At 41.8% G+C, this 15,566-nt stretch overlaps 1 protein-coding gene across 4 annotated transcripts in view; it reads left to right on the forward strand.

Annotated features, from left to right (window-relative positions):
- PDCD6IP (programmed cell death 6 interacting protein) overlaps positions 1 to 12,797 on the forward strand; it is a 76,299-nt gene extending 63,502 nt beyond the window's left edge. For 2 of the 4 annotated variants that reach the window (XM_040479670.1, XM_040479672.1), the window contains exons 16-18: positions 6,740 to 6,863; positions 7,958 to 8,160; positions 9,242 to 9,420. In XM_040479670.1, coding sequence (XP_040335604.1) covers positions 6,740 to 6,863; positions 7,958 to 8,160; positions 9,242 to 9,416 — 502 coding nt within the window. In that variant the 3' untranslated portion in view covers positions 9,417 to 9,420. Of the gene's footprint in view, positions 1 to 6,739; positions 6,864 to 7,957; positions 8,161 to 9,241 lie in introns of all 4 variants that reach the window. The other 2 variants (XM_040479671.1, XM_040479673.1) reach the window with 2 other exon arrangements.
- Positions 12,798 to 15,566: the final 2,769 nt, after the last annotated feature.

A 15,566-nucleotide genomic window follows, 5' to 3' on the forward strand; every position in this document is an offset into this window, starting at 1 on the left:
TGTGTGTGTGTGTGTGTGTGTGTGTGTGTGTGTGTGTGTGTGTGTGTATGGAGAGAGAGAGAGAGACACACACACTTGTTTATATCTGCACGGAACTCAGCATCATGGTTAATGGAGAAACAATGTAAACATTCCTTCTAAAAGCAAGGACAAAATGAGCACCGTCCACCCTATTATTTAATACTATTTTGGCAGTACGAACCAGCACAATTAGACAATAGAATAAAATTAGAAAGATAAACACTGAAAAGGAGGAGGTAAAATTTTCACTACTTTAGACTTTATGATCGTACAACTTGAAAACCCAAGAGAATCAGCCCCCAAACTCAGCAAACAATAGAAGAATCTTTACTAAAGACAATTGATCGTAAAGATTTGTAGAAATCAGTAGCTTTCATATAAATAATCATATAGGAAATATAATGGAGGAAAGAGCCTACTTACAATAGCAGCAGAAAAGATAAACTACATCAGAATAAGTTTGTTGTGTATGAGACCAGTATGTACAAAACACTGTTGAAGGGGACAAAAGGGGACTGGAATTTGAAAGATGTGTCATGTTTTTGGGTAAGATGATGCACAAAGAAATCAGTTCTTAAGCATTCAACATAATTTGATTTAAAATAAATACATAGATTTTCATTTACGACTAGATGAGTTGATCCTAACGCTCATCTAGAAAAACTGTCCAATTATTAGCCAGGAAAAAATAAAAATAGTAATGGAAAGCAATTCTACCAGACACTGAAATATGTATTATTGTGTCTAATTAAAACATAGTGGTCCTGGTACATGATTAGACCAAAGGCAAAATAGAAATAAATTCAAATACATTGTGAATTTAATGTAAAAAAGATCCTAAGCCAATCAGAAGAAGTTAGCCGCCTAGCCATTTAGAAAACAAAAGTTATTTTTATACCAGAATAAATTTCAAGTGGATCAAACTTGAAATGTGTAAAAGGAAATGTAAAGTTTACATTTCATGTAATATGAGAGAATATGAGAGAATTCCTTTATAGAGCTGAAAAGGGAAGAGTATTTCTTATTCTGACTTAAATCTAGAAGCCATTTTATTTTTAAAAAAAATTTTTTTTTTCAACATTTATTTATTTTTGGGACAGAGAGAGACAGAGCATGAACGGGCGAGGGGCAGAGAGAGAGAGGGAGACACAGAATCGGAAACAGGCTCCAGGCTCTGAGCCATCAGCCCAGAGCCCGACGCGGGGCTCGAACCCGCGAACCGCGAGATCGTGACCTGGCCGAAGTCGGACGCTCAACCGACTGCGCCACCCAGGCGCCCCTAGAAGCCATTTTAAAAAAAGGATAAGTGCATCATAACATAAAGCAGAGTTATTATGTAATAAGTTGGGGGGGGGGAAATATTTGAAACCTCACAAAGGCAAAAAGCAAATTTATTAATTTATCAAGAGGGGCGCCTGAGTGGCTCAATTGGTTAAGTGGCCCACTTTGGTTCAGGGCCTGAGCTCAGGGTTCATGAGTTCAAGCCCCGCATCAGGCTGTGCGCTGACAGCTCGGAGCCTGGAGCCTGCTTCGGATTCTGTGTCTCCCTCTCTCCCTCTCTGCCCCCCCCCCCCCCGCTCTTTCTCTCTCAAAAAGAAATAAACATTAAAAAAATTAATTTATGAAGAACTCCTAGATATTACTGAGGAGGAGGAAAAACCCACTAGGAAAAGTTGGCAAAGGCTGTAAACAGAGATTTTGCGTATGAGGAAATGTAAGTGGTTGGTTCTTAAGCGTATGAAAAAATACCTTTCTGGGGTGCCTTGCCGGCTCGGTGGGTAAAGCACGCAGCTCTTGATCTTGAGGTCGTGAGTTTGAGCCCCTCGTTGTGCCTATAGCTTACTTAAGAAAACAGAAAACAACAAAAACCTGCCCTCATTCGGTATAATGTAAATACAAATTACAACTACTCCAGAATGACATTTCTCAGAAGGGCAAAAATCTGGAAGTTTGAGAACATGCCTTGTTGGCGTATGTAGGGGAACAGGTCTCATCCACGGCTCTGAATGTGTGTGGGTGCATCCTTGTGTGGGGGCGGTTCTGCTCTGAAGGTCTGGATGACGAATCCATACATCCTTAATCCAGCTAGTCTGGTTTTGAGAATTTATTCTGAGTATGTGTTAGCATATGCTAGAAACGACACGTTTATAAACGAACTCATTTCTGAGTTGCTGGTAGCAGTAAAAGAATAGAAACAAATCAGACGTCCAGGACTGGTGAAATAAATAAAGTTACATCTGTGCAGTTTTTTTTTTTATTTTATTTTATTTTATTTTATTTTTTTTAATTTTTTTTTCAACGTTTATTTATTTTTGGGACAGAGAGAGACAGAGCATGAACGGGGGAGGGGCAGAGAGAGAGGGAGACACAGAATCGGAAACAGGCTCCAGGCTCTGAGCCATCAGCCCAGAGCCTGACGCGGGGCTCGAACTCACGGAGTGCGAGATCGTGACCTGGCTGAAGTCGGAGGTTTAACCGACTGCGCCACCCAGGCGCCCCCTTTTTTTTTTTTTTTTTTAGATAAAAGATCAGCTATTTGAAAAAAAAGAGGTTTTCTATTTTTTGATATGGAGAGACCTTGAAGATAAATACAGTAAAGAAAAAAGATACAGAACAGTGTGAAGTACGCTTTTTTGTATAAAAAGGGAGAAAATAAAATCTACATGCGAGTTGGTTTGTTTATGTGTCAGGAAGCTCTGGAAGGTTCATGACCCAGAGTAGTGTGCCTCTGGGGTGTGAGGGGTAGGGAGGGAGCCTGCAGACGGGGGCCTTCGACTCCCTTTTTATTGTGAGTCAAGTGAACAGCACAGTACCTGTTCAGAAAATTATATGAAAGTAATCTTAATAATTAATGGGACTTCATAGTTTTTATAGCCACATTCAAGTAGTCTGATTTTTATTTTTCAGACTGTACAGCTAAATTATCAGATTCATTCCTCACTGCCTCCTTTTTTTTTTTTTTTTTTTTTTTTTTAAACTGCAGAACCCTTTGCTCAAGCTTAGTGTTACAGAGAAGCCCAGTTTGTAAAACAGATAACAGTGGATCCGGCTCAGATGTGAGCAGGGTGGGGGGCTTGGAACAGGACCTTTTTGCCCCTCTTTTCTTCCCTTCATCCAAGCAGCAGCCATTGAGGTGACTGTGTAGAACCCTTAAAATCTGTAGCTCAGGACCCAGAAAGAGCCAAACAAAGGTTTCTAAGTTTAAGTTGGCAAACTGCAGCACCCAGGTTGAGTCTGCTGCTTATCTTTCTAAGTTGTGTATTGTCTGTGTCTGACTTTGCACTAACAACAGAGTATTACTAATTATTTGTGACAGAGACCCTGTGTCCTGCAAAGCCTAGAATATTTACTATTTGGCTCTTTACACAAAAAATTTTGCCAACCCCTGCTTGAAATAATTTTTTGTCCATGATAATTTACTTTCTAGTTGCACTCTCAGTTTCTCCACTTAAACCTTCAGTGTCAAATGGGCTAACATCACTATTTTTAGAATTGTGTAGTATAATAGAAGTTCATGGCTTAGGAAGAAATTTGGGGATATTCTCATTTTCAAATAGTTCCTATTTCAAATCTCTAGGTTGAGAATTAGGTTTGTGGGGTGCCTGGGTGGCTCAGTCAGTTAAGTGTCTAACTCTTGATCTTGGCTCAGGTCATGATTTCATGGTTTGTGGACTTGCACCCCACGTCGGGCTCTGTGCTGACAACGTGGAGCCTACTTGGGATTCCCTCTCTCTCTCTCTCTCTCTCTCTCTCTCTCTCTCTCTGTCCCTCTCCCCTTGTCTCTCTCTCTCTCTCTTTCAAAATAAATACATAAACTTAAAAGAGAAAATTAGGATTGTTACTATTTGCATGTATATTTCTATATTTGTACTATAAACAGAATAGTCATCAACTTGTCACGTGGTTTTATCTCAGTGATTAAAAAGTAAATGAAGAATGGAAAAGTAGACCAAATAGATATAACATTAGCTTTTAAAAATCCAAGGGTTTATTTTGTTAAAATCACTCTTAATACTAAGGGCCTAAATTCCTTGAAACATGTTTATTGACTATAAAATAAAAACATAAGAAAAGTCCACGTAATTCTTACTGAATTTTACAAACTGAAAGTTCCACGTATCGAGCACTTAGGTCAGTTCACAGAACATTCTCAGCACCCCAGAAGCATCGTCCCTGTGTCTCCCCAGTCATTACCTTGCCAAGGCGACCACCGTCCTTTCTGTGCGAGGATTGACGGGCTTCTCCTGTTTCTTGCTGGACTCAGTGGGATCGCATGTGCTGTTCTGTGACTGGTCACAGTTCGCACCGTCAGACTCATCCATACGGTTGTGTGTGGTTTTAGGTCTTTAATTTTCATATTTGTGCAGCTTTCAGTGTGTGAATATGCTGGAAGCTGTGTGTATAGTCCACTGTTGTCGAGTATTTGAGTAGCGTGTGGTTTTGGCCACTGTGTTAGGAACAGTGAGCGTGAGCGTTCGAAAACCTGACTCTCCGGTTTTGCTGGAAGCAAAGAATGGAAACAAACCAGATGTGCAGGGCTGGTGACATAAAGCGAGCTTCGTCTCTATGGCAAAAGTAGTGTCAGCCACGCACAACTTATGATTTTTTTTTTTTTTTTTTAATGTTTATTTATTTTTGAGATGGAGACAGAGCATGAACGGGGGAGGAGCAGAGAGAGAGGGAGACCCAGAATCCGAAACAGGCTCCAGGCTCTGAGCCGTCAGCATAGAGCCCGACGCGGGGCCCGAACTCACGCGAGATCACGCGAGATCACACGAGATCACGCAAGATCATGACCTGAGCCGAAGTCGGCCGCTTAACCGACTGAGCCACCCAGGCGCCCCTACAACTTACAGTTTCTAGCAGCCATGTTTTAAAAAGTAAACATGAAGTTAATTTCAAAAATATATTTTACTTCCCCTAGTGTATCCAAAGTGTTACAATTTAAACATATATGCAAATCATGCAAATCATGTATGGGATGTTTTACTTTTTGTCCACACTGAGTCTTAGCGATTTGGTGTGTAGTTTCCACTCCCAGCCCTTCTCAGTTCATACTAGGCACATTTCGGGTGTTCGATGGCCACCTGGGCAGCTCTAGATCATGCTTTTGGGGAGCAGATGTGTGCGGTGCTGCTGGGGGTATATCTGAGAGTGGCATTGCTGGGTCGGAAGGTGTGTGTGTATTGAGCTTTAGTTGACGTTGATAGTTTTCCAAAGTGGTTGTACTTATTTGTATTCCACTAGCAATGTCTGAGAGTTTGCCACCAGCTACTCTGGTGGGTATCTAGTTATTTCATTGTGGTTTTAATTTTCATTTTCCTGATGACTAGTGTGTCCTCTCATAAGTGTGCAGAAAGAATAAATATTTTACTGTGATCTCTGCCTTTACACTAGTGATTTGAAACTGATGTTAGTAATGGTAGTTGTTGGCATTGAAACACGTGGGATTTTAGTTCATGTATCCTTGCTTTGTTATGTTATTAGTCTCATGATTTAATAGCTTTGAATTATACAATTAGTAGCTGGGACATTCTTATTTGTCTTGTGACCATCTCTGGCGTTTGTCAAAGGAAAATAAAAGTATTATGTTAAGGCTTTATAATTACATACGTTAGATACTATATTTGTGGTATACTCCAATATCTAACTGTAACTACATAAATAAGAAAACAAAATATTAAATATTAAGTATATTTAGTACATATATGAGCTACATAACAAAATGTTTCAAAAATTTCAAAATTTTAATATTGATTAAAATCTTCGAGTTTGTGTTGTAACATTTATTAAGCTTACAAACATTAAGAGGTATTTTTGGTTCCTTGATGAATGTATTAACTTTCTTAATATGGGGAGTGACTAATTTCCAACTGGGACCCTTTGTGAGAGTGAAAGTATGGTCTGGGGGACTCCGGGGTTGCAGTTAATTGTTATATCAGGACAATAGATGCTGTTGTTCACGCTTTGGGACATATTGTATTTCCTTCATGTGTGTAGGAATCAGTGCTGGGGGGAAGTTGATCAATATCATGTTGTTTCATAGAGTGCATTTTACCTTAGGGTTTTGGTTAGTGAGATTTGGGGATGGATTCCAATTTTGCTAAGTTTTAATTCTGTTTTAATGGTCCTTTCAACAATCTATCCTGCATTTACCTTAATTACAGATTATGAGGTATCTTTTAACATAAAACAGCTCAGTGCCGCATTTCTTTGAATAATTTCAGAAAGTTTTTATTAAGAAATTTGCATCACGGTTTGAATGGGTTGGCTTTCTTCGTTTTCTGGAAACGCCGGTATGATGCAGTGATGAAGCGCCCGTGTGACACAGCTGGCAGACTGCGAGCAGTTGGTCTTCTGAAAACTTCTAGAGACGCTGCTGTGTTAGGAGTGGCCCAGCCAGGGGATGGCTTGTTGCCAGAGAGTGGGTGGTCTTTTAGGGCCGTCCGCCCGCCCAGTTTGACATGTTCCTTACTCCAGCTGTAACTGTGACCTCAGAAAAAGTTTACCTTTCCTCTTAGGAGGGAAAATCGTAGGAAAAAAGATTCAAGTTCGTTCTAGTCAAGAGCAGAAGTGTAGTGTATTTTAAAATACCGTCATTGTTTTGAGTCTGTTTTCCATGTTTCATATACGCAGAGAAGAAAGATTTTAAAGACCTGGCATTTCAGGTGTGCGGTTTTTTTGAATTGTGTTAATTCCTAACACCTTTGTCTTTAAGGGATCTGCAGCAAAGCATTGCCAGGGAACCCAGTGCTCCTTCAATCCCTACGCCTGCCTATCAGTCTTCTCCCGCAGGGGGCCATGCTCCTGCTGTGCCAACGCCCGCGCCGAGAACCATGCTGGTCAGTAAGCAACCTCGTTTTTTAAATGGGCCTTTTGCATTAGTGACTGCTTGCCTGCTTGCCGTAAAGGAGAAAACACCCTTGACACTGTAGAGATCTGGTGGGCACCAGTTTTCATGAGGTGACCAACCTTCTCATGTTCTGCGGTATAAACAATACAGCATCACTTGCAAATTCTTGCCAGAAAACATTTAACTTGAATCTCATCAAGTCTTTAGAACCACCTTTTGGTTTATCGCAAGTACAGTGATAAAACAAGAAGTTAAATTGTGCCATTAGGAAACAGTCGGACAAATCTAGAACTGGGACATTCTAGGAGACTCTTGGCTTTGTCTTTTCTAAAAGTGAATGTCATGGAGAGAAAAAACACATAGATGTGAGGCATTCTGTTTTCAATGAGAGGGAAAGATTCATAATAATCCTGCAATACGTGAACCTCGGTTGGATCTTGGTTCATAGAACCTCTTCTTTGAGAGCTTTCTTTTGTGATAGAGAATCTTGAATGTGGCATGGATACTCGATGGTATTAGGAAATAATTACTCACTTCCTTAGGACGAAATGGTATGTGATTATTAGGACTTATGTGCTGCAGTCTTTAGGGCTAGTGTCCTGAAGTTTGCAACTTCCTTTCAAATGGTTCCGCAAATATGTCGATACATAAATGTATGGGTACAGCTACAGATACAGTGAATATGGTCACATGTCAGTAATTATTGAATTTAACTGATAAATACGCGATCGTTTATTGTACTAGTCTTTTAAGTTGTCTGGTGTTTGAAAATATGCACATAAAGAATCTCGTGGCCAGGGGGAGAGTCCAGTGATGACCAACCACGGATGGGAGCAGTAATGGGCAGTAAGTGGCTAAATATTAGGCCTCAGCAACAGGGCAGTGGCTGTGGAGTGTTAACAGGTTGGAGCATCATTCCTCCGCTGTGATACGTTTCTAGAGTATTCAGTCAACATTTAAGAATGGGAATTAGAAATACGCTCGGGTGTATTCTAGAGCTTCTCATATGCCCTCCGTTATTTTAACGACGGTAATTTGACGGAAACGTGAGCCATGTTGCAGTCAGTGCCGACTCTCTTACAGCCCGCCAAGCCCCAGCCCCCGGCCCGGCCTCCACCGCCTGTGCTTCCAGCAAATCGAGCTCCTCCCGCTCCCGCTCCGGCCCCGGCTCCGGCTCCCGCGGGGACGGGCACTGCTCCACCGGCACCGGCACCCACTCCTGGTTCAGCAGCGCCCCCTCCACAGGCCCAGGGACCCCCCTACCCCACCTATCCAGGATATCCCGGGTAAGGCTGAAACCGGATGAACGGGCTGAGGTTTCTAGCTCTGGCTAACCTTTGAGAAACAGTCCCCCCTTCTCCGAATGGAGGCGTCATGAACGAGCGAGCTCCATTGTCAGCTTACGCAGAAATGGAACTAATGTCAGACTCACTTATGTGAGTAATTGAATGGCCCTTTCCCAGGCTTGTTGACGTTTCTAGTTTTCACATGCTGGCTTCACAGGAAATCCGCCTCTTCTGTACGGAACGCAGACTGTGTTTCCTTGGTTGTCCTTATTTTGGCGATGAACGGAGAGGCGCCTTTCCGGAGCTGAGCGTGGCAAGACCGATAGGCCTTGTTCACGCACCCGTACTTTGAGGAATTGCCATTCTGACACACTGTTTGACATGACTCTAATTTTGGCCTGTGCTTTCTTAAAGAACGACTTTCTGTGTGATAAGTTTTTAATCTTAAAAGTCCAGACCCTTGACTACCTCCTAAGATGTGCTCCAAACTTTACTTGTTAGTAAGTACATTCTGTCTTCTAAATATTGAAACTTTGTAAACAGGGGCGCCCGGGTGGCTCAGTCGGTTAAGCGTCCGACTTCGGCCGAGGTCACGATCTCACGGTTTGTGAGTTTGAGCCCCGCGTCGGGCTTGCTGCTGTCAGACCCTCTGTCCCCCCCCCCCCCGGCTCCTCCCCCACGCCTCACAAATTAATAAACATTAAAAAAAAACTTCTGTAAACAGTAAATTTATGTACATTACAGTGAGTATTGAATCTTGTGAGTTAGGAATGTACTTAGACTGTCACGTTAAAATGAAGGGTCTCCATTTTTATTCTTTGCTAACAGTTGAATATTTCGGCTTATTTCTGTCAACAGTATTTTCTGGATGGTAGTAGGCACCTGATATTCTTTCATCTCAATTATTAACGGGATATTAACCTTGAAACTGCTGCTTTTTCTTTCCACTGTCTTCTACTAGACTGAGAAATAGAGAAAAATGACTTTCCTGAAAAACCTTGGTTTCGAGTAATTATTACACGTCTCATTTTCTAGTGTGTGATTTACCAACCCATTTTTTTGTTTGTTTTCTTTCCATCAGGTATTGCCACATGCCCATGCCCATGGGCTATAATCCTTACGCATACGGTCAGTATAGTATGCCGTACCCGCCAGTGTATCACCAGAGCCCCGGACAGGCTCCATACCCAGGGCCCCCGCAGCCTTCATACCCCTTCCCTCAGCCCCCGCAGCAGTCTTACTACCCACAGCAGTAACATGCCGGCCCAGAAGCTCGACTGGTTCAGTTCAAAGGGAAGGAAACACCGGCCCTGCAATAAGCATACTGAACTCTGTGCTCTGGTTACTGTAACACGTCCTCTGTCGTGCTGAACGCGGTGCGCAGTTTCTGTCCGCGGCTGCGAGCTGAGACTGTGCCCCAGTTCCACACTCGATCGCACACCGAGAGATGCTGCTGTTGCAGTGTAAACGCCATGATAGGTATAATAGAATTTGAAATAAGTTACATTTCAGTTCATCAAAGTTGAAAAATGAGAAGTTAAACCCACAAGTGAAACGTGTGAAACTATTATACTTCTGTCTGCATAAGACATGGTTGGGACGTCAGATACTTACAATGATGGTTTCAGTACTGATATTCAAGAAAGCTACGTTTTCTTTCTCTTTTGGTTTGTCAGCTTGGTTTAATTTCCGTTACACTATTTTGCATAATCAAAGTATTGTAAATCTTATAATTTAAAAATAAATTACTTGAGAACAGTTGTCATTGTTATGTTTTGTCATTGATTCTCATTACTGTCTAATTTCTTTCTGGTGTTAGTCTCTCATTTTATATGTACGTAAGTTAAACAGATAACTGTGTTTAAGTGCATGATTAGTTCAAGTTAATAGTCAGGTTTATAGGAAAACCAAAAAAACAGTACCGTAATTTATCTTTCATATGCTGATTAGTATGTTAATTTTGGCATTTATTTTGAAAAGTCCTATAATGTGGAAGAAACACAATTGCTACCAAAGATTCTTCAAATAAATATGTGTATTTAGAGTTTTATTAGCTTCTCCAAGAAATTGATACAAATTCTGGTAATAGTTCTTTCCCTTTTTTCCCATAACCTGGTTAACATAAATACATATCATTGACAGGACTGTCTAATGTAATGGGATTGTTTAAAGAAAGCTTACTGTACCCCTTCTGTTCCTTTTTTCCACCTTACTGTCTTAACTTAGTAACATTTAATGCACAATGTATACGAATAGATCTAAGCCCTTTGGTTTTTATGCTCCTAAAAGATTAGACTATTTTATAATTCAGGGAGCATACTAAACAATTGCTGGGAACATATGCCAATTCTGAATAGGCATGAATATTTAATACTAGTCTCTGCTGTTAGGATAACTAATCACTGTATAAACCTCAGTAAAAGTAGTGAGACATGCATCATGGAGTGAGTAAATGAGAAAGGAAGGGGTTGTTGAGTAGCGGGGACTGTTCTGTGTGAGGTTCATTTCTGAACACATCAGGCGTGTGAGCAGATTTCCAGTGAGTCTGTTGATGTTTATTTTCTAAGTTTTAATGCTCACCTTTTCTGGCGTTACTGTTTTCATTGAAATGATGCTGTCATTTGGGCCACTGTTATATTTTCATCGACAGTTTGGGTTTATGTTTTAAATGTTGGACTGAAGGTATGATTGTAAAAGGGAGTGCATTGGTTTAAAAATATATGTACATTTGAAAAATATCACTTTGTTGTACGTAGAAAACATAAAGGCGTGTTACTTTAATATAAATGACCTTTCCGTGGAATATTGAAATTGGTTTAAAGTGCAGTAGTTAAAACCTTGGCAAAAGTAGTTTTTTTTACGTACCATAGCTAAATTTTATTAATGTGGAACCATCAAAGTATGACCGAGGCTTGTTTGACTCTTATGTAAAGGCATTCAAGTTCTGCATTCTTACCATTTTTCAAGGTGGCATATGCTGACGTGAGACACTCGGTGGGAATTAAGGGTTTTCCAAATTGCTAGTTTACTCTTCTTATGCAGAAAGAAACAAAAATGAATTGGCCTGAATATTCTCTTGGGGAAAGAAGTCACTGAGAAAAGAGGAAGTGCATCAGGGCCAGAAGAGGTTATAAGGCCCCTTAGCCGGTTCCATGTGCTAAGTAGGCCAGCTCCCAGAGAGCCGCGGGAAGATCTTTCAGAAACTTCTGGAAAGGAGGCTCCACAGCCCCAAGTGGCAGCCTCTTGCAGCCTGCCCGAGTTGCTCAAAGCCTTTTTTTATGCAGTAACCCGGCCCCATTCCCTCCCGTCAGATCACTCATTCTTCGGGTAATTGAGGACAGTTTCTTTTGGTCACCTGTGGATGGGTACAGATGACCAAATTTCTGCAGCCTTTCATTGCTGGGTTAGTCTCCATAGCCCTTCTGATTTCAGTAGGGTGGCTCATGGAAAGAAGTTTCTCCTCCCATCTGTTTCACCTTCTAGCAAACAAGGAAGCCCTCGCAGGCATGAGCTTTGTTACCAAACGTTTTTGTCCTTTGCTCAATCAGTTTCTTACCTGTAGTCCACAAAAATACCCTAAAAAGTCGTTACGGACGGTGCTGTTCGATTGTAGTTGCAAGTGTGCCTCTGGTTCAGAGATCTTGTTACCTCTTTTTAATTAGGCTTTCTGATGATTTTCCTAAACCAAAGAAACCGTTCCCAGACCATTTACGTTCGGGTTTGGAATACTGTTTTTAAATGGACTGACCGCATGGCGGAGCTAGTCGGCAGCAGGGGGGGGGGGGGGAAGCCTCGCTTCTCCTATTTCTTGTTCCCAGAGGACGGCTTGACTTCTCAGTCTGCTGTGAAATCCTGGTCTTTATTCTCCGTTGAGACAAAACACAGGTCACTGCAAATCAGTCCGTCTTGGTGAGATATTCCTGTCCCCGTACCCCCAACTTGTTTGCAACTTAACAGTCTCTCCCTCCCTAAATGTAAGTAGTTAAAAAAAGATTTCACAGAAACTTCACGCCGTTTTATCCCCAGTCAGCAGCCTTTCTGGTCAAAACATTTAAAAAATGTTTCTCCTTAGAGCTTTAGAGAGTTTGCAAAAGCGCTTCATACACACCTTCTGATTTCACAGACATGATGAAATGCAATTTATTAAGTAGGTTTCAGTTTGCCAATGGGTTTTTTTTTTCTTTTAATTATCGATACATCTTGAAGAATCTTGCTACAGCCTAGTGGCATCTCTCTCTCTCTTAAACACTTCCGCAACTATTAGTTGATTCACAGCACAGAACAGGATACAAAGTAGGAAAAAAAAAATGCTGTAGTGTTACAATGACTAGTTTAAAAATAGACTTTAGAATTAAATGGTTGATTATAAGGTTTACATGGACGAGCTAAGAAGGAAAAATTATATTTTTAAAGAAAAAGAGAATATTCAGGCTTTATTTCTGGTATGAAGTTTATATTTTTTAAAAAAAAAATCCTATATTATCACACCAGAGATTTTAGATTCTTTTCTGGTTACAGACATTGCTGGTAGTTGGATTATATTTTTATTGTATTCATTTCTCTTAGGGGGAAAATTGTAAAGCAACAAAAAGGTTCCCGATGAATGTATCCTAGAAATAAAAGTTGAAAGATTCTTACTTCCTTGGAGTATGAATTCTTATTTGAAGTGTTTATCCTTTAGCTTTATAGTTTCTGCAGTTTATTTGACAAATGGTGGTCGGGGAAATAAGAAAATATCCACTTGGACTAAATGCATGAGACCGTGTTTACATGTTTTCTTACAGCTGTCAGCCACGTGACCACTTGACCATGGCTGGACCGTGTTTTTCATTACTTACGACTTTCCCCGGTTCTTTAAGATGAGAAATCTCTTCAAGTGTTACCTTTTGGGGGTTGATTTTTGGAAATGTTTGGCATGTTATCATATTCAGTTGGTTAAGGAAAGGAGATGGTGAGTTGTGTTCATCCTTTATTTTTAAATCTTTTGAAATGCATTCATCTTTTAAAAGGTCTATTTTCTTCCTACTTCTCCCATGTTTTAAAGTCAGATGCACCTGTTTTATCATGTAGCTCACAATGCACAGTTTTATCAGAAAATGCGCTGATCTTGTAGGTCTTCCAAATTTGTTGAAGTTGAACAAGCTAGCTCCAGGGACGCGTCGATAGTCTGGACCCTTGTTACGTGACTATTCAATATGTCACGAATGGGCGTAGTTAAATCTTGTTTTTGTTGTCACTCACGTGGCATCTGGGTCGGAGAATACAGAGTTCACCGGAGGGGCTTGGACACCTAGATGTGTGTGGGGAGGGATCGACGGGGCTGTCCGGGCCCCTGCCTGGAGCGTGGTTCTGCCGCAGCCTGAAGGGACGTGACCAGCCCCCTGTGCTTGGGTGACTTTAGCATTCACTACTGCAGCCGGGGCTGGCTCGGGAGCTGCGGGGGAGCAGACTTGAACTTGTCCGGAGCCTGCGCGCTGGAGAGCCTCAGGCCACTGCCGACCAACGTCCTGCTGGCGGACGGGCCTGGCCTTTGTAGGTGATCAGTCCGGGCACCTGCAACGTGTCCGCCCACGAGGGGCCCTGGCTTCTGTCAGTTCTGGGGCTCCTGATAGGCCTTCCTTCCTGTTGCAAGTTGCTAAAGTCCCTTTCAACTAACGAACCCCCAAGTGGGACAGGTGAATGAATAGGTTCAAGTCTATTACGGTTTATGTCTTTTTAAGTTTTCCTGCATTTGTAACTCTCTTAATCTGTACACATCTGGGAGCCGTGTGATTCATATTCATGTCAACTGTGTCTGTTGTGAACGTGAAATGACTTCTGTTCCTTTTTCACCCTGGAATGTATTTTGTTACTAACGTTGCCACTGTTGTTTTCTTTTCAGATGCGTTGGCAAAATTTCTAACTTGTGTGTGCTTGTTTTAATTTTAGGTGTTTAGATTTAGTTATTTGACCCAGTCAGATGATGGTGATGATGATGATGATGATTCTTCTTCTTCCTTCTTCCTTCTTCCTTCTTCCTTCTTTTTTTGGTAATCTAATAGGAAACTTTAATTTGCAACTTTGTTACATTATATGATCTTTTGACATTTGTTTGGTGTAAGTATTTTGTCCTTTCTATTTCCTTTTCCTGCCTTGCATCGCTTGAATTCTGTTTTCTCTCTTATAGTTATTTGGAACACTGATATTTTTATTTTCTCACTCTCCCCACCCACCCCCCCCCCCCCTCCCCAACCCAAACTTAACCTTTTTTTTTTTTTTTTTATATATATATATATATTTTTTTTTTTTTTAAAATCACGTTTATTTATTTTTGGGACAGAGAGCGACAGAGCATGAACGGGGGAGGGGCAGAGAGAGAGGGAGACACAGAATCGGAAACAGGCTCCAGGCTTTGAGCCATCAGCCCAGAGCCCGACGCGGGGCTCGAACTCACGGACCGCGAGATCGTGACCTGGCTGAAGTCAGACGCTTAACCGACTGCGCCACCCAGGCGTCCCAAATCTTACCTTTTTTAAAAAAAATTATCTTTATAGGCAGGGTTTAGACTTACATTGCTGTTAATGCACCAGTATTCTTACATTACTCTTGATAATAGTTGGCCTTTGCTTTCAGTTTGTTCTTGGTTTTCATTCAGTTTTACTCAATTTACAAAATATGTAAACATGATACAGCTTGTCTCCCCCCTTTTTCCTTCTTGGGGTGGCCTGTGAGCACTGCGGGCGTTTGTTCTCGCTGTGTCTCTTACATCGAGTGTGCTAGTGCCTCCAGCCTTGGGGCTCCTCTGTGGCCAGTAAGCACCATTTCCAGACAAGGGACCCCTAAAGGGCGATGCCTCCCTTTCTACCAGAACCTGAAAGAAGGGGGTGAAGAACCTTCACCCCTTCAACCTTCACCACCTGCCACAGCAGACTGGGCTGCATAGTATCTTCTTTTAGAAATTATTACGCTTTTTGGGGCGCCTGGGTGGCTCCGTCGGTTGAGCGACCGACTTCGGCTCAGGTCATGATCTCGCGGTCTGCGAGTTCGAGCCCCGCGTCGGGCTCTGTGCTGACAACTCGGAGCCTGGAGCCCGTTTCAGATTCTGTGTCTCCCTCTCTCTCTGACCCTTCCTTGTTCATGCTCTCTGTCTCAGAAATTAGTATACTTTTTGAATAAGAATATATGTACATGGTATACCTTTCAAAAGGCAAAAAGGAAATTTCAAAAGTGTTTTTTCTCGTGTGGGAAGTCTCTCTTACCCGGTTCCCTTCCTCGGAGACTGTCTCTGCTACCAGTGCATGCAGAGTTCGGACTGAGGTCTCCAGGTTTGTTCACTCCCAGAAGCAGGTGCTGTGTCACCTTCTGTGGAGGGGACGCAGTGGGTTGTGACAGTTGGATCTGAAACCAGAATCCGCCCTGGCTTTGCC

Source organism: Herpailurus yagouaroundi, unplaced genomic scaffold (genome assembly GCF_014898765.1).
Source record: "Herpailurus yagouaroundi ecotype Mexico unplaced genomic scaffold, PumYag 159, whole genome shotgun sequence".
Classification (NCBI taxonomy): Eukaryota; Metazoa; Chordata; class Mammalia; order Carnivora; family Felidae; genus Herpailurus; species Herpailurus yagouaroundi.